Source organism: Ochlerotatus camptorhynchus, unplaced genomic scaffold, assembly GCF_037179485.1.
Source record: "Ochlerotatus camptorhynchus isolate MF236.1 unplaced genomic scaffold, CSIRO-AGI_Acam_v1.1 ptg000182l, whole genome shotgun sequence".
In the NCBI taxonomy this organism is placed as follows: domain Eukaryota; kingdom Metazoa; phylum Arthropoda; class Insecta; order Diptera; family Culicidae; genus Ochlerotatus; species Ochlerotatus camptorhynchus.
This window is the reverse complement of record NW_027040672.1, coordinates 1,203,733-1,223,063: the sequence shown is the minus strand read 5'-3', so window position 1 is coordinate 1,223,063 and position 19,331 is coordinate 1,203,733. Positions and strand designations below refer to the sequence as shown.

Sequence of the window (19,331 nt, the reverse complement as noted above, 5' to 3'; positions counted from 1 at the left end):
TTGTTAAGGTGAAATCTTAAAATATAATAGTTCGCATATCGCCATTATGAGGTGATATGCGCAACTGAAACTATCTATCATTTAAATCAAGATCATTGTCATCTTTCGTGGAAAGAAATCCTATTCACCAGAGAACGATTCCTATACTTACGATGCGAGATTGGAGATTCAGAACCGATCGAATTGTATGACGTCCTTCATCAGGAATCCACGCAGCTGCCAGATGGCGTCGATGACGGCTTCCGGTTTCTCGCGACCTTTCTTAGCGAGCCAATGGACCGGTAGACGACTGGCGTCCTGATTGGGAACCGTCTCCCGTGTTGCCGTCAGCGTTTTCTGCCACGGTGTAATGTACTGGGAGTTGTTCTGGAGGCCTTCTATGTAGCGAATGTACGCCTCCGAGTGGAGCACCCGTTGCGGCCGGGGTGGCACAGTGACGAACAGTGGCTCGGCCGGCGGTGCTGGAACGACTGCTGGGAGGGAGAAACCTCATGAGTTGATTTGAAAGGTGCCAGGTTTGGGCATGCATTGTCCATTTATGTGTGGCTAGTAGAATCAGGCATTATACATCTTTAACGTGCATGATCTAATTATACAACTAAATACAAAAACAATTATATACAGGGTGTCCACTCATTTTGCTAAATAAAATTCCCTTAGTTTTCAAGATTTTTCCAGAACTTCATCGGAAAATTTCCAAATTTTTTTTTATATCAGCTTGAAAATGTGCTGCAATAAATCAAATGCCATAAACGTGCTAACGTAACTTAAGTGCCATATGCAATTTAAATAGAACAGCATTTTAGTTAAAATAATTAAAAGTTGAACATTGGTTTAAAAATGTAGCAGAATCGGGAAATTATACCATTGATGACCATCAAAAATCAATAAGAAAACTACATTTATGAAAAATACACAATCAGATAAAACTGTACATTTATAGCTGAAATGATTGTAATTTGAGTACGTTATTACAGTACTACAGTACAGTAATTAATGTATTTATGAAATATAAATGCTTTAATTTTTAACAGAAATGCTGCTTTTTTCAGGTGTATCGTTTTGCAACAAAAGATCTATATAGGGGAAAGTGGAGCAGTTTGGCCACCTTAAGAAAATCATCATACAAAATTCAGTGAAAAATTCGAATGAGGTTTAACCAAATGGATAGTCTCAAGCCCTTTTTACATCATGAATACAAATTGAATATTAAAAGTAAACTTTTGAATCTTAGGGGCTGTTCATAAACTACGTAGACAATTTAGGGGGGGGAGGAGGGGGTTGACAATTATCTACGGCACATACAAATTTAAAAAAAATATTGTATAGGTAATTGTTTTACACAGATAGTTTTCAAGAATCACCAATGACGAAGAAATCTGCTAAATCTGGAAAAATTTGAAACTGGCCAGAAACCCAACCCAATGGAATCCCATGAATTTACCATTAAGGAATTCAAATAGAGCAAGAAACAGCTTCCAACATCACAAAATTGGTGAAAGCTATCCATTTTTTTTTATTAAAACACTCACACAGACACTCATACATACACACATACACATTTACTTTATTTTGACACATAAATATAACATAACCAATGCTATCGTAAATCTGCCAGCAACGTTTACCGAACTTATGGCCCTACCCTCCCCACTAAGAAACCTCCAAACTCCTGTGACACTTATGAGCGGTCGTAGAGTTCTCTGCATCTCCCTTAAGTAAGTGTGTACACAGCAAAAAAATGTGATATCGATCAATGTAATTCAAGCTGATGTAATAGCAAAAAGCAGATACAATATTACATCAATGGATGTAATTTTGCTCGCAAAATCGATGTACATCGTACAACGTTATATTACACAACCGATGGATTGACCTGATTGCAGCAGTTTGGATGTAAAGGGTGATACGGTCAAAATTTGGTCAAGGGAAAACGCGTGTAAATCGGTGAAATCGTTTATTTAAAAAATCAAATTAAATTTCTTTTTCAAGTTCAATTAGTATAAAATTCAGGAAAAATATTCAGTTAGGCTTCCGCTTTTCCAAATCCGAATTGCCGGGCCTTACGCTTGACCCCTGCCATCAGATTTTGTACAGCCACCTTGTCCACCTTCTTTTGCCGCAGAAAGCCAGTTTGCCTTGAACTGCTGCTCGCCCTTAGCAGTTTTTTTGGTCTTCTTTAGGTTCCGCTTGACAATAGCCCAGTATTTCTCAATTGGGCGGAGCTCTGGCGTGTTGGGAGGGTTCTTGTCCTTGGGAACCACCTGCACGTTGTTGGCGGCGTACCACTCCATGGCCTTTTTACCGTAATGGCAAGATGCCAAATGCGGCCAAAACAGTACGGAACAACCGTGTTTCTTCAGGAAAGGCAGCAGACGTTTATTCAAACACTCTTTCACGTAAATTTCTTGGTTGACAGTCCCGGAAGCTATGAAAATGCTGCTTTTCAAGCCACAGGTACAGATGGCTTGCCAAACCAGATATTTCTTTGCGAACTTTGACAGTTTCATGTGCTTGAAAACATCTGCTACCTTTCCCCTTCCTTTTGCCGTATAAAACTCCTGTCCCGGAAGCTGCTTGTAGTCGGCTTTGACGTAGGTTTCGTCGTCCATTACCACGCAGTCAAACTTCGTCAGCATCGTCGTGTACAGCCTCCGGGATCGCGCTTTGGCCGTCGTATTTTGTTTATCATCGCGATTTGGAGTCACTACCTTCTTGTAAGTCGATAGTCCGGCTCGTTTTTGGGCTCGATGCACGGTTGTAGACGATACACCCAGCTTATTTGCGGCATCTCGGAGAGAGAGGTTAGGGTTTCGCTTGAAACTACCGGCAACTCTCTTTGTCGTCTCAGCGGCTTCCGGTTTTCGATTTCCCCCCGATCCAGACTTCCTGGCTGTCGACAAACGTTCCCCAAACACTTTAATTACATTTGTAACGGTTGATTTGGCAACTTTTAGCGATTTTGCCAACTTTGCGTGCGAGTAGCTCGGATTTTCGCGACGCGCGAGCAAAATTTTGATACGCTGCTCTTCTTGCTTGGACGGCATTTTGACAACTGAAGAGTGAATTCCAAAATCAAAATAGGAGCAACATTCTACACACACACACCTTCAAAATGAGGGGTGTTCAGGTTTTTTAAATGCAAAATTGAAAGAAATACGTCAAGTTGATATTGACCAAATTTTGACCGTAATATTAATATTATTATTAATATTCAACAACTTTTTTTTTTCTGTGTAACTAAAAATCCTTCCCATCCCCAGCTGTTGCAAGGACGTGGCCAGGACAGTTCTCGATTATAAGAGATACTGCTACTTTCATCTAAGAGGCCGAGATCAATCCCATATCGATATCTCGGTCAATACGGTTACGGACGGAGTGGCAATACTCACATAAAATGGTCAAGGACTATGCTTATACCACTTCTATGCTTATACCACCTACGAATTTGTGCAACTTGCTTGATGCTAATGCTAAAATAAAATAAATTACCGTATGCGTGATAATGTTTGCACCATCGTACAAATAAGGTTCCCGTTTCACCTGTGCATACAATGCCTTGGTTTTCTTTGCATGCACGTAACCTATAGCTCATACCGTAGTAGGCTATGTGTTAAAGGAAAAATAGTATCCATGCGTGTAATTTTACTCAGTGTACTTTTTGAATTCTTAACCCTACAATAACTCCCAGCCCTACATTTTTTCTTGAATTTTTTTGTCATTCTGTGCCGGAAATACGGCAAACTAAAAAAGAAGAAAATTATTGTTTCGTGAAAAGCAAAACGATAAACACGCGTTTATAACCGTATAAATAAAAAAACATTAAAAATACAGTCCATTTGCGAACCTTTTTCACCGAACTATCCGACGGACATTGTTTGGTCCATCCGAGCCGGATGAATTAGCGTGAAAAAGTTGTTTTTGAGTTTCTCTTCTCGTGCGCGAAATAGAGAAATTGTGACGTGTTTTCGACGTATTCGGGATCACGATTTGACGATGCTTTGCGAAGCCGGAAAAGTGTTTGACATGTTTTCGATCGACACGATTGGAAATGCGATTTCCTTCCTGGTTGGACAGGAGAGCTGGCCAGGGTAGTGAGTGATTAGATCGGACTGCGGTCAGACGAAGTTGAATCCGTGTGCAAACGTTGCAGCGGATAGTGGTGTTTTAAGAGCAGCTGCGGCGGGTGTAGGATTTCCCCCGGCGGGTGTATGTGCTGTTGTCCGCAGCTGAACGTTTTTGTCGGGTGAAATTGTGCTGTTGGCAGTGGAGTATCGGCCAAGTGTGTAGCACGGAACGGAATACGAAACGGAAAAAAGTTTTGTTCGAGGAGGAGAAATTTTGTTTTTTCTCTCCTGTACGGGCTGAAGTGCAAACTTATTGTTTGCTGGTCCGGTCTCTAAAAGTGCGATTGTTTGAACTGAAGAAGTACGCTTCGTTCAAAAAAAAAAAAAAAAAAGCTTATAGTGGAATAAGAAAGAACACTTTGTGGAAAGTATCGAATTGTGAACATTGTTCGCTCGATTGTGAAGCTGTTTTCTTTGCCCGACCGTGCGCGTAGTGTTTTTGTTTCGTGGAAAATGGCCGAGACGAAGATAACATTAGACCGGTTGAACGATTTTAATTGGGCAACTTGGAAGTTCCGGATGGAGTTGTTGCTGCTCAAAGAAAATCTGTGGACAACGGTGATTGACGCGAAGCCGGAGGTGGTTACAGCAGCTTGGACGAGGAACAACGAAAAGGCTCGAGCGACGATCGGTTTGGCGCTAGAAGATGGTCAGCTGTGCCATGTTATGGGAGCTGCTAGTGCAAATGAGATGTGGGACAAGCTCAAAGGCTACCACGAGCGAGGGTCTCTGTCGAACAAGATCCATATACTGCGGAGATTGTGCTCGATGCGGCTGAAAGAAGATGGCAGTATGTCGGAGCATCTAGTCCAAGCGTCAGAGTTGGTTCACCGACTAGCCAGCATGGGAGAGCCGTTGAAGGAACATCTTGTTGTGGCGATTTTGTTGTCAAGTTTGCCGGAGACGTACAACCCGCTCGTTACTGCTCTTGAAGGCCGTCCAGAAGAAGACCTGAAGCTGGAGTACGTGAAAGGTAAGCTTCTAGATGAGTGGCGGAGAAGATGCGAGAACAAAGTGCATGAAAAGGCCAGTGAAATGGCGATGAAAACCACAATGCGATCGGAAGAACGGAGAAGTTTTGTACGGGTTTGTTACCATTGCAAGCAAGAAGGGCACTTGCGGCGAAATTGTCCTGTGTTGATGGCGGAGAGGCAGCAGAACCAAGCGAAGTCGATGGTGGTTAAGCAATCGGATGCCGGTAGCATTGGCAGTAGTCGAGGAGTGTGCTTCACGACGACGACTGCAAGTGATGTGTCGATTGACGGTCGTTGGATCATCGACACTGGCTGTACGAAGCACATGGCTGGTTCGACGGCGAGCTTCGACAGCATGACGTTTTGCGAAGAGAAGGTGTCGTTGGCGGACGGGAGAAATGTAACTTCCAGAGGAACCGGACATGGAAGGATCGTTGGAGTCGGCTTGGAAGGCGAGTCCGTTGACATGCAACTGAAGGGATTGCTGTATGTGCCTGGATTGTCCGGAAGTGTGCTGTCAGTGAGCCAAATCACAAGCAATGGCTATGATGTGCTGTTTGGTGTGAAGGATTGCAGAATCCAGAAAGGCAAAAAGGTTGTTGCTATAGGTGACCGGATCGGAGGGCTGTACTACCTAAGGCAGCCGGTAGTGACGTAAAGCAGGAGGAGTGCTACGGAACAGGAGGAGTGTTGTAAGTAGATGCAGTAGTGGGCTTCACTAAGGAGGAGTGTTGGAAGTAAGTAGTGAAAGCCCCTGGATACGCGCATCTATCATGTGAGTCTCTATAGTGGCTCCCAAGATCGAGAATGACAGCTGCCGTATGAGTGTGTATGAGTGCGTGAGAGTGAGAGACTGACGAAGCATAAATTGCTGATGTGTGTACAATTTATGTTTGTTGACTAGTCCATTGTAACTTGTAAATAAAGACGCACGTAGAACGTAGTCCGCGGTTATTTTTCTTTGGTATCACGCGACTCCCGAGACGGGTGTTTATTGTCCGGTAGTTCGGTTTGGATAAACCTGTGTACATCTGCTTGCGCTGGGATTCCCACATTGTGTACATCGGAAAGGTGAAGATTTGATTTTTCTGAAAAGGTAACCATTAGTGTGGCAAAAATCGAAATCCGGTGGCACACTGTTGCCGAAGAAAAAGTGGAGGTCTAACCTCAAAAAACGAACAGTGCAAGAAAAAGCGTCTCAGGAAGACGAAAGAAAAATAAGAGGATTCGTGTAATGTATCTGCGCTCCGGGCGAGTGAAAAAAGTGTTGTTTACGCCTGGTGTATCGCCGTCTTCTTTTTTTACCCCGAGAGGGAAGACACCAGTTCAGAGTGTGCGCGACCAGAAAATTGTGCAGGAAGATCGGATCATCCGGATCAAGATGGCTGAATCAGTTGAGGCTTTGAACCAGTGTTGTGTGACGACGAAGGGAAAAGTCGAGCGGATTAAAAATGCGATTGTTGCATCCGATAACAATCACAAAAAGTTTAACATTCACGGGTTAAAGTTGTACTTAAAAACTGCAGACTCCGCCTACGATGAGTACAACAGCTTTCAAAATAGGATTTACCTCACTGACCCGTCGATGAAAGCGGCGTTTGAACCGCTCTTCATCGAGTTCGAGGAGCTGTATGAATTTGTAAGAATCGCTCTGTGTGAGATGATCCAGAATCACGAGGATGACCAGAAAGCTATAGCCGAGGTGATGAAGATAGAACGGGAAAGAATAATTTCGTTAAAAAGCACAGCTAATGATTCAGGTCCGTCTGGCATCAGCAATGTAAATCCGCTGGTCCAAATGCAACCCTCACTTGTACTACAGCAGACTCCGCTCCCTACGTTTGACGGCCGATATGAACATTGGTTTAAGTTTAAGGCAAGATTTTGTGACATCGTTGATAAGTGCATACACGATTCTCCCGCTACGAAACTGCACTATCTGGACAAGGCTCTCATTGGTGACGCAAAGGGCGTAATCGATGAGCAAACATTGAACGATAACAACTATCAGGGCGCTTGGAAGATTTTGGTCGACCGATTTGAGAATCTGCCTATGGTGATTCATAGCCACGTAACGAAATTGCTCAATTTGAAATCGATGGCTAAGGAATCCTCTCTGGAGTTGAAAAGATTGATTGATGACTGTGTGAAACGAGTAGAGTCCTTAGAGTTTCACCAGTTGAAAATGGACAAAATGGCAGAAGCGATTGTCATCACTCTGCTTACGTCAAAGCTGGACCCAGCCACCAGACGGAGCTGGGAACAATCAGTTGAGTATGGGAAGCTTCCAGTGTATAAAGATACAATTTCCTTTCTACGAAAGCACTGCCATGTCCTTGAGCGCTGCGAACAGATTACTCCTGTGAAAGTACGAGTAGTTTCCACGACACCGAAGAACCTGTCAGCAGCTGCTGCAAGCAAAAGTCATACTGTGACAGTTCAGAAAACTGACGACAGCTGTGTAGTATGTAGTGGAAAGCATCTTGTTGATTCGTGCGAAACGTTCAAAAAGCTGAACACGAAAGGTCGATACGATAAAGCGAAGCAACTAGGTTTGTGCTTTGCCTGCTTGAAGAGAGGACATCGCACAATGAGTTGCAAGATTAGCAAAGGTTGTTCATCCTGCTCCAAGAAACACCATCCGTTGCTGCACTATGAAGAGAAACACGCTCCCAGCACAGGTGCCCAATCGGCTCCGGCACAGCTCGAGGAAGCCGGCAACAATCAACCACTGACGGCGGCAAAATGCTCGGTTCCCTTTGAACACAGCTCGACGACGAAGCAGGTTTTATTGGCGACAGCTGTTGTCAATGTGTACGACTGCCGTGGCGAAGTTCATTTGTGTCGAGTATTGTTGGATTCTGGCGCTATGTCAGGCTTTGTTACGGAAAGAATGGCGGATTTGCTTGGTTTACCAAAGGAGATCATCGACGTTCCTGTTGCTGGAGTTAACGGGATGAAGACGACGGTGAAGTTTAAAATGAGTGTGAAGGTGACGTCTCGAACGACAGATTATGGATTTTTGTTGGATTATCTGGTCGTTCCTCGGGTAACCGGAGCGTTACCGACACTGAAAGTGGACCCAACGAATTGGCCGATTCCTGAAGCAATGATATTGGCTGACCCAAGGTTCTTCGATCCTTGTCGCGTCGACATGTTAGTCGGTGCAGAGATATTCTTCGAAATTATACAAGCAGGTAAGATTAAAATGTCTAATAGTCTACCTGTGTTACAAGAAAGCCTCCTGGGATGGTTGGTCTCGGGCCCAGTAGGTGGCGATTCGAGGATCAGTACAGTGAAGGTCTGTCAGGCGGTTTCGACAGAGGCATCCAACAAACAGCTGAATGAGATGCTCAAGCAGTTTTGGAAAATTGATGAGCAAGAGGGCGATTCGTCTCTTTCGTGCGATGAACAATGTGAGCAACACTTTATAGAGACGTATGGTCGATTGGACGATGGGCGCTATGTCGTCATGATGCCCTTTCGTGAAAATGTTGGAGATCTTGGTGAATCCAGGAAGCAAGCAGAGAAACGATTTGATTCCTTAGAAAAGCGATTGGACAGGATGCCGGAGATGAAAAAAATGTACGTAGACTTCATTAAAGAATACCTTGCTCTTGGGCATTGCCGAGTTGTACCCGATGACGAGGCCAAATGTACGGAGTTCGCTTATTACCTTCCGCATCATTGCGTTATGAAGCCAGACAGCTCAACCACAAAACTCCGAGTAGTGTTCGATGCCTCTGCAAAGAGCACTACAGAGTTGTCCTTGAACGATGTGTTATTGAAAGGCCCAACAGTCCAAGAGGCGTTGTTTGATATACTTTTGCGATTTCGCCTACCCAAGTACGCATTTACCGCAGACATATCTAAAATGTTTCGGCAGGTGATGCTGTACGAAGAACACCGAAAATACCTACGGTTTTTGTGGCGTGAATCTAGGACCAATCCTCTGCAGGAATTAGAGTTGAAAACGGTAACGTATGGGACGGCTTCGGCACCCTACTTAGCCACCAGAGCGATCGTACAGTTAGCTATAGACGAGAGAAAGGAGTTTTCGGACGCCAGTGAGGTAGTTCTAAAGTCCTTTTATATCGATGATGTACTCTCTGGCGCAGACACACTAGAGCAAGCGAAGCAGCTTCGTGATGACTTGATTGCATTACTTTCGAAAGGTGGATTTGAACTCCACAAGTGGTGTGCGAACAATGAAGAATTGCTAGAAGGGATTCCAGATAAAGCCCGGGAAAGGCAGCTTAATTTCGAAGAGAGCGACATCAACGGAGTCATTAAGACTTTGGGCATACTATGGGACCCTGCTGGTGATCAGTTTATGTTCTTGGTCAAGCCGATCGACCAAAGCTTGGAAAGACCGACAAAGCGCACGGTTCTGTCGGAGACGGCCAAGCTGTTCGACCCGTTAGGATTACTGGCACCGATTGTAGTGATCGCCAAAAGGGTTATGCAGCAACTTTGGCACAAGAACGTAGAGTGGGATGAACCTGTTCCCGATGATCAGCTCCGGATTTGGACAAGATTTCGATTGGAACTTGGTAGCATCAGTAGCATAAGAATAGCGCGACGAGTTACGGTAGATGATTCAACGGTAACCGAGTTGCACGGTTTTGCGGATGCGTCGAAAACTGCTTATGGCTGCTGCATCTACCTACGAAGCTTAAAGAGCGATGGAACTGCAGAGGTGCGTCTAGTATGCGGAAAGTCGCGAGTGGCTCCCATCAAGGAGTTACAGCGTAAAGAATCGACGGAAGCGCAGGATACTGAGATGACAATACCGCGGCTGGAGTTGTGTGCAGCTCTTTTGCTGGCGGAGCAAATGAAAAAAGTGCGCGAAACCTTAGCATTTAACACCAATAAGGTGGTGCTTTGGTCGGACTCTAAAATAGTGTTGTGCTGGTTGAAGAAAATGAAATCAGAAACTTCAGTGTTTGTTCGGAATCGAGTGACGAAGATACGCGAACTATTTTCGAGTGATTCGTGGCAGTATGTGTCGACCAAGGCAAACCCGGCCGATTTAGTTTCGCGCGGAGTTTTCCCAAAAGACTTGATCGAGAATAAACTTTGGTGGACTGGCCCTGAATTTCTCCAAACTGTAGTGAACCAGTATGATGAAGAAATAGAAAACGTTGGTGATCAAGCCATTGAACAAATAGTAACTTTTACAGTACGATTGAATGAACCGTATGAGGCTATTCTGGCATGCAGCAATTTCCGGAAGTTACAACGGATTTTCGCTTACATCAATCGATTTGTTTTTAACAGTCGAGCAAATAAACGTCAGGTCGATCGCAGAAGCGGTAGACTGACTAACGTCGAACACAACGAAGCCCTGCTGACATTAGTGATTACAGTTCAACGAGTAGTGTACCGTGATGAAATCGATTGCATCTTGAAGGGGAAGTTAGTTAAAGGAAAGCTGAGGAACTTGAACCCAATTTACGACTGCGGAGAGAAGTTGCTGAGAGTTGGTGGTCGATTGAGACACTCAGACTTGCCAAAGGATCAAAAACACCCCATGATACTGCCAGAGAAACACCACTTCACGAGCATCCTGGTGGAAGCTTTACATAGGGAGCACTTGCATGTGGGTTTAAACGGATTATTGGCTGCGGTGCGGCAGAAGTTCTGGCCGGTGAACGCGAAGCGGACAATCCATCGTGTCATCAGGCAATGCGTGACATGCTTCAAGGTCAAACCTAGCGACGTACAGCAGTTTATGGGTGATCTCCCGAGTTGTCGAGTGACAGCAGCTCAACCCTTCGCTAGAACCGGCGTTGATTACGCAGGTCCGTTTCTTATCAAGGCAGGACGTGGTAAGCCACGGATCAAAGCATATGTCTGCTTGTTTGTATGTATGGTCACCAAGGCCATACACTTAGAGCTGGTGACATCACTAACTACTGAGGGTTTCCTGGCGGCACTCCACCGGTTTGTAAGCCGACGTGGAAATCCATCGAATCTATTCTCTGACAACGGGACTAACTTCCGTGGTACTGAAAAACAACTAACCGAACTAATTGAACTTCTGAAGTCCCAAATTCTCGAGAAGCGTGTGAACGATTTCTGTCAGCCACGTGGCATTTCCTGGAGCTTCAATCCTCCTAAAGCGCCACACCAGGGTGGAATTTGGGAGGCGAATGTTAAATGTATGAAGTCGCATCTTCACAAAATCCTCAACGAAAGCTACTTGTCACACGAAGAATTGAACACACTCCTAATCCAAGTGGAAGCCATACTCAACTCAAGGCCTCTTGTGCAGATGAGTGACGATCCTGTAGAATACGAAGCCCTAAGTCCCGGACACTTCCTGGTGGGACGTGAACTGACGGCGATAGCTGAACCGCTGTATGAGGACCTGAGGGAGTCGAGCCTTTCGCGGTACCAGCTAATACAGAAACGGAAGCAGTGTTTTTGGCGTAGATGGTCGAATGAATACATAACCAGTTTGCAAAAACGGAGTAAATGGTTTAAGGATCCAACGCTGTTGAGAAATGGACTACTGGTCATCTTAAAGGAGGAAAATATGCCATCACAAACCTGGAAGCTAGGCCGTATTGTTGAACTGCATCCAGGTAGGGACGGTATCACACGTGTGGTCACTGTCCGCACGAGAACCGGTACTTATCGCCGACCAACGACGCAGATAGCGGTGCTGCCAATCTATGATGGAGAAGGAGAACCGAAGATCGAAAGGTGTTGAGGTGCCCACCCCAACAGGGGGAGGATGTTAAAGGAAAAATAGTATCCATGCGTGTAATTTTGCTCAGTGTACTTTTTGAATTCTTAACCCTACGATAACTCCCAGCCCTACATTTTTTCTTGAATTTTTTTGTCATTCTGTGCCGGAAATACGGCAAACTAAAAAAGAAGAAAATTATTGTTTCGTGAAAAGCAAAACGATAAACACGCGTTTATAACCGTATAAATAAAAAAAACATTAAAAATACAGTCCATTTGCGAACCTTTTTCACCGAACTATCCGACGGACACTATGTATAAAAGAAAATGATTTACTTAGTTTGACAGTTGCACCATGACGAAGTGGCAGCGTATTCGTGATTTGTCCCACGCGCAAATGTCGCAAAAAGACATTTCAAACGCCGTGGGAGTGTCCCGGTGGACCGTCAAAATGGTTTTAGACCGAGAAAAGAAAGGACAACTATCCGCGAAGGTGGCCACAGGTCGTCCGAGGTCATCTCGGGTTCCGAGGGTTATCGCTGCTATCAAAAGGAAGATTCGGGTGAATCCAGTGCGTGCAATAAGGAAAACGGGATCAGTGACTTTACGGCACGGAAGATCGTAAAGGAAGATTGCGGGGCGAAGTCGAGGGCACGGAAAAAAAAACTCACATGATTACCAAGTGGATTTTAAGTAAGTATGTTCTTCCGTGGATCAAAGAACAGTACGGTCCGAAGCCAAATGTTCTATTTCAACAAGATGGGGCTCCGTGTCACACCTCGAACCGCACTCAGAAGTGGTTGCAGGAACATCTTCCGTTCTGGGCGAAGGATATGTGGCCGCCATCCAGCCCCGATCTTAATCCGCTGGATTACTCAATATAGCGCGTCAATAAGGCCAAGGCCTGTTCTAAACGCCACCCGAGTATAGCAAGCCTCAGACAAACATTGACCCGTACCTGGAGATAAATGGATCCAGACTACATTATTAGAACCTGCCGTGCATTCCGGAAGCGTGTGGAGGCCGCAATTGCAGCAAGTGGAAACTCGATCGATGATTAACATAGTTTAAGACTCTGAGAAACATCCCTTTAAATAAATAAAAAAAAAAACTCGAAAACGAAATTTTTGATTTTTTTTTAAATTTTTGACATTGCTCAATGATGCAAACATTATCACGCATACGGTAAGACTATATTTTTTTCAGTCTTGTGAATGGCTGATTTTTTACCAAAGCAGCTGTTTCGAAACGTGATTTCATATGATACAGTCATATTTCTGAACGGAATAATGCAAAATTACAGAATTTAAGTTGAAATATCAGTGGTGCTCATATTGCCTTATGGTCTTAAGTAATATTTTGTTAAGACAATCTTTAATGACTATTAAATTTCTAGAAAAACATCGTGTCGTATAAGAAACCAATGACCATTTATAAAGCTGTTGAAGGAATTTCAAAACAATAAGTTATAAGGAACTTATTTTCTGATTCAGAAATCTTAACAGTTTTGACATTTTGAGCTAGTCTAACATTTTTCGAATATTTGCTCTAGAGAAAAGTATTTTGTTAGACTTAAATGAAATGGATAGTTGAAGTAGGCTTCGCCTGCTACAGATTTTTTGAAAAAATACATTCAATAAGTTGATTTTTAAGCGGGTGGCCACATTGCCCCACTTTCCCCAACCCTCGTATTATGTTTTTCTAAAATTTATTTTATAAACAAAAACGCGTAAGGGAATGCAAAATCTTGAAAGAACTGGTAATATTTCAAACAAAGAGAAATTGAGTAAGTTCCATGATTCAATAATTTGTTTTACTAAGGTAAATTTATCGCTTATTACAGGGGGAACGATTTTCTGGAAAAAAAAAACATAATTGATGGGATTTTTAAGTGTGTCGTGTTGACGAAAACAGAGCAGGGATAGAAAAAATAGATAGGAATGGATTGGATACGAGCAGGGCTGCCATCTGATCACTCAATACACGCAAAGTACTGTTTTTCTGAAATCCACAAAGAGAGAATCATGCAAAAACAAAGTTTGCTAGCCTTTCACCCTACGTAAGTATAAAGCAACGGATAAGAGAAGAAAGAAACACACCCAGATATATCGAAAATGTGTAGCCAGCCCCACAGCCCCGACGGCTCCGACGCAAAGAGCGCCACTCAGTGTAGGCAGTGATGCCACATATACAGATTTATCTGTAATCATACAGATTTATTTTTTTCAATATTTGGATACAGATTACAGATTTTTGAAAAATATACAGATTTTTCAAATAAAGGGAACGTATTTTACGTTTTTTTTAATATTTTTTAATTACCGTAGATAATCATTGGTTTCCTTTTAAGCAACTTGAATTCAATCTGAGCATCAAACCCAAGTCGTATTTTTCACTAAATAAATATTATTATTTTAGCTTCCAATGGACTTGGAATCGGTCGAATGGACTTCTGATGTTCAGATGTTCTGATTTCTCGTTGGAAGGGATATTAGCTTCACTTTCCATTTGTTCAATTAACCATCCCAAGTAACAATTCAGTAATCATTTGGCATCCACTCTGATTTATGATGGTTTTATAACGGCAATGAACAATCCATTTAGTTTAAATACAGCATTTCAAAGTGTAAACCACTCCTACTTAGTAATTCAGCTTTTTGCTGTTTTAAAAACCTTTTATATGCTGGCAACAAAGTCAAAAACTGTCTTGTTTTAAAATAAATTTAAATCAGTTCTCAATCCCTCCTTAAAACTGTTCTGTAATTCAAGCATAAATGTCATTAGCAATTGTTTATTAATGTCTTGATAAAATACTTTATAAACGTGTTCTATCATTATAAAAGCATTCCTAAAACCATTAGAGCAAAAAGCATTTATTGTTGCTTTCTAGGCTTTTTAAAGTGCATCATAAACTCCCCAATTACTCTGTTTACAAATTGAGCTTAAAAGATGGTTCCTCATAATAAATAAAAGCCAAATTTATGCCAAGGAAATCTCGAAGGATAGACGAAGTAGGATGAGAAATTCAAGTCAATTTCAGCAAAATTTACTTCTTTAGAAGAACCAGCACACCATCAAAGACTGACCATCTGGCGGAGAAGAGCAAACTGAGTGGGCCCCTCGAATTCATAAAACATTGTCGAAAGTTCGAAAGTTTAAAAAACATACCAGCCTTCTCCAGATCTTGCGAATAGATGACAACCGACAGCAAACCACTGAAACTGTTAGTTAGCGGAGATTAGCTGGTTTCCGATCCATAGCAGCGATTTTATTCGGCGAAAGAATCAACTCTTCGAAAAATTCACCAAGCTTACATCCCTGCATCGTTGGATGGTGCACTTCCGTAACCATCCGGAAGAAGGGGATCTTTTTTGGGAATGATTGTGCTTCTAGCTGTTCGAAATGCGAAATGTTGTGAAACAGTATCGCAAACTATCTGAGTAACTGCTCCCAATCTATCGGGAGAAAACCACCTGGAAGAACCCTGGATCCCACAGCGCAACTATCGCAAGATAAACAAACTTTGACGTTTAACTTTTGGCAGGCAACTTTGCCTCCATAAATGCTGCCACAAAACTGAACGTGTTAGGATCAAGCAAAATGGCTTTAGATAAATACAATTCAGCCTGCAAGTTTTCTTCATAAAAGCCATTTTAAAACCTTATTAATTTGTCAAGGAATTCATGAAAGCAAAACAATTTTTTCACATATGACCCATGAAAATTAACTTTTATGCCACTTTTATGTATGTTACAATTAGTTTGCTTGTTTTTTACAATCTTCGATTTTCAATTTATATTTCCTTAGATATAACTATGTTTTGGTAAATTTAGCAATGAGCAAACATTTAAATGCGAAAATAATTAAAAAAAAGTCTCGGCCAAGCTCGAGCTGAAGAATATTTTTTTTTTTCAATGTTAAATAATTAGTCAAATCGACGTTTTACGAGGGTGGACTTATTTTTTTCGATGTTTTCACGTACATTTCACATAAAATTTAATATGGCACTTAAAACTAGGCCACTTTATGAGAACTATTGTAATAAATTTGGATATTGAACAAGATTTTTATACCATCAGTTTCTATTTTGATTATTTCGATAAGATTGGATTCATAAATCCTTTTCTATCTTGATTGATGCTTTCCTAGTGGATTTAGCATGTGGTTAGGGGAAATGGCGCGGAAAGGGTTTTTATTGTTGCTAAATAGCTTTTATTGTAGCTTTCAAATGGTTCTCAATGCGTTCGTCATAAAACCTTTTGCAGTAAATCAATCTTGAAGAGCTTCGAGAATACACCCTTCAGAACCTTCTCCAGGGTGGGCCAACTAGACATATTCTAGTCTTAATGAGTTTTTGGTGGATGCATTAATGGCAAAATAGCCTTGACCAGTGTTTTATGAATGTAGTTTTATAGTTGTTTTGTAGTATTTCATAAAACTTAAAATGTTACTTGGGATGTCACATGGTTACAGATACGAAGGTTAATTAAATATATTTTTGACAAATCGATAAACAAGCCATTTTAGAAAACAAATAAAGTGGTTGATTACAGTTTGTGAGTCGAAGAGTCAACTGGATATTTTTATATTTGGAAAGCGTAATTACAGAAATAAAGATTATTGCGTGCCATTCGACTAAACTTCCGTGTTATGTCCATTAAGAAATGTTCAACCAGAAACAGATTTGTCTCTCATAACTGGTACTTAATGTTTTGTATTTCCAGACTGTAGAAGAGATGAAGATTGTAGGATTTCAAGATTTTTAAAATAAACAATTTCTTTAGAAAGCAAACTTGAGTCTTCTTAGAACAAACTCCTTCCGAACTATGAATTTGCTCAATGGAGATTTACGTAAATCTGCACTGAGACCAAAATACGGAAATTATATAGATTTTTTTTACAGATTTTTTCAGTCAGATACAGATTAAAAAGATTTTTGCGATGAAAATACAGATCTAAGTTCGAAAAATGTGGCATCACTGAGTGTAGGGTTGCAAAGGTTGCAAATGAGAAACCAATGGGAGATACAAAATTCTTCTTCGTTATGCACTTCTCCATCACCTATGCATGCAATCAGCGTTGCCTGGTAATTTTCAGAAAAATCTAGAGCAGGTAAAATATAAAATCTGGGATGCTTCAAAAATACCTCTTTTTAACATAATGCTATTGAAATCAAAGTGATGTGCCAATCTCCCGTAAAAATAGGTCAGTATGATCATCTGGAATTTATTTAAAGCAGTAGAATGGTTATAAATTACATGTTTAAATAAATTATATAATGCAAATAACTTGTTAGCATTGCAAAAATCATCCAAAAGTAGAAAAATATTGACACGGTGTGCCCAAAAAGTTCAAATATCCATCACGCAAAATTTCAAAAATTGAGTTAAATGCGGGTAAAAAAACAGCAGAAAATATGGTTAGAATTGTTTTTTTTTTAAACTGTAACTTTTATTTTAAAAAGAATGAGAAGCAAAGAATCGAGGAAATTTGATGGGATGGATTTTTTGAACTAATAGTCAATGTAGTTCTTACTATTTGATGCAGTACCATAATTTAAAGATTTTATTAGTTCTAAATAATTCTAATATTACTCTGAGGTTGATCAGATTTACAGTTTAATTCTTGACATCATACAACACAGAACACCCAGCAGACCAGTAGGCAATTTTATTTTGAAGCAAAATTCACCGGGCTGACGTGGGATTCAAAGCCTAACATCGTTGAACTCAAAGACAGTTTACCTAAACCACGGGTAACTCCACTATTCACATGACCATTATGCCAAAGATTAATTTTATTATATTACTAAAATGAAAGTCTGATAGCTTCATTTTTGAAGTCTCAGGATTTTGCAATGATTTTAAATTCCGGAGTTTATATTTTTCCTGCGTCCCAGATCATGACATTTTTTGTTAGTCTGAATTTACTTGGATCTCTTCACAGGATATCTTTGCCTTTTTTTTAGTTCAATTCGGATCATCCTAGAATTCCATCATATTTCTTTTCTATATTCCCCTAAAATAATCTTGAAAATATCTAAACTTTTCCAGTAACATTCTAGGAGTTCTTAGCATTACCTTTTGTAATCTCTTATAAATCACTCTCCATTTCCACAACTCCTTCAAATTGGTGATAATTCCCAGGAATTGGTTAAATTTTGTGTCCATTTTTCTCTATGAAATTCTTAAAATATGCTTAACAATTTCCTTGGTAGACTCTTCAGAATGACCGTCACACTCTTCTCAGACTTATCCGATATTCCCTTTAAACTGCTATGTAGGTAAGGTCAGAATTGTTTTGAAATCTTTTTCAGTATTACTTAAGTACTCAAGTACTTTTCCAAAATGGTTTTGAAATTCTCCCAGAAATTGCGCTTAAAATTTTATTAAAATTAATCTCCATTTAAACATTGGACAGAATTCCATTGAAATTATTCTCACCATTCGTATCAGCATACTCCTAATGTTTCATCATAAGATTTTTCTATGATTTCTCTTCCGGATTGTATTTCCTTTATTGACAAAATCTCCATGCAATTGTCATCAGAGTTGACAAGACAATTGACACCGTCTGCAACCAGAGGTTGCACAGACTGAATATTTAATAAAGCTCACAAAGATGGATGTAATTCTACTCAGAATTAGTTTGTGCGGTTTTAGAGCAAATTGTAAACAAACTCGGTCGCTGTCCCATACAAAAATCCAACATGGCTGAATCATGAATTTAACACATTAGAACACCTATATGTAGTCACCTTGGCATAGACAAAGTTGCTTTGCAAACGCTCTGAGGTGCATTCCAGTCCTGGATGTGAGGGGTGCTAAAAAGTTACAGATAGCCATATTTTCATAATACTGGATGAACTCAAAAACTTTGTTCTGAAAAAGTTTTAAAAGACAGTCAAATTGGTTGTCCCATCATCACATAAGAAGCAATGGTACGAAGCAAACTTAAAACGCGATTTTCTCGGTTTGCTGATTTTCGCTATGGGACGGACATGCGAAGAGCGGCAGAACAGTACTCTGAATGACAATGTGAAAAAATTCAAACCAGCGCGGGTAAACGGCGGGAGTAACTAATACCTTTCATGGATTTTCCGGAGAATTCTCCTGATAATTCACTAGGAGTACACTTCAACAGGGACCTCCCTTACCTCAGTCGGTAAAGGCGCGGCTACAAAGCAAGACCATGCTGGAGGTGGTGGTTTCGATTCCCGGTCCGGTCTAGGAATTTTTCTGGTTGGCAAATGTCTCGACTTCCCTGGACATAGAAGTATGATTGGACTTTTGCCATACAATTATACCAATGTAAAAATGGTACAGGCATCGAAAGCTCTCAATTAATAACTGTGGAAGTGCATCTAGACTATAGTCGCTGTATTCATAGTCTGGCGGATAGAATTTCGATCTATCAAAGAGCGGAACCAATTCAATATATTTTAGACCAACAATAGAAAAGGTACTATCAACTTTTATAAACAAAACGTTGATCATTCTTTCCTCGCCAATCAAACGCAAATTACCAGCATCAT

The 19,331-nt window shown here is 41.2% G+C and overlaps 1 protein-coding gene across 9 annotated transcripts in view; it reads right to left on the bottom strand.

The window, feature by feature from the left end:
- Positions 1-160: 160 nt before the first annotated feature.
- polybromo (protein) overlaps positions 161-19,331 on the bottom strand; it is a 52,010-nt gene continuing 32,839 nt past the window's right edge. For 6 of the 9 annotated variants that reach the window (XM_065222973.1, XM_065222974.1, XM_065222970.1 and 3 more), the window contains one exon: positions 161-473. In XM_065222973.1, the coding sequence (XP_065079045.1) occupies positions 169-473 (305 nt within the window). In that variant the 3' untranslated portion in view covers positions 161-168. The remainder of the gene's footprint in view (positions 474-19,331) is intronic. The other 3 variants (XM_065222967.1, XM_065222971.1, XM_065222969.1) reach the window with 1 other exon arrangement.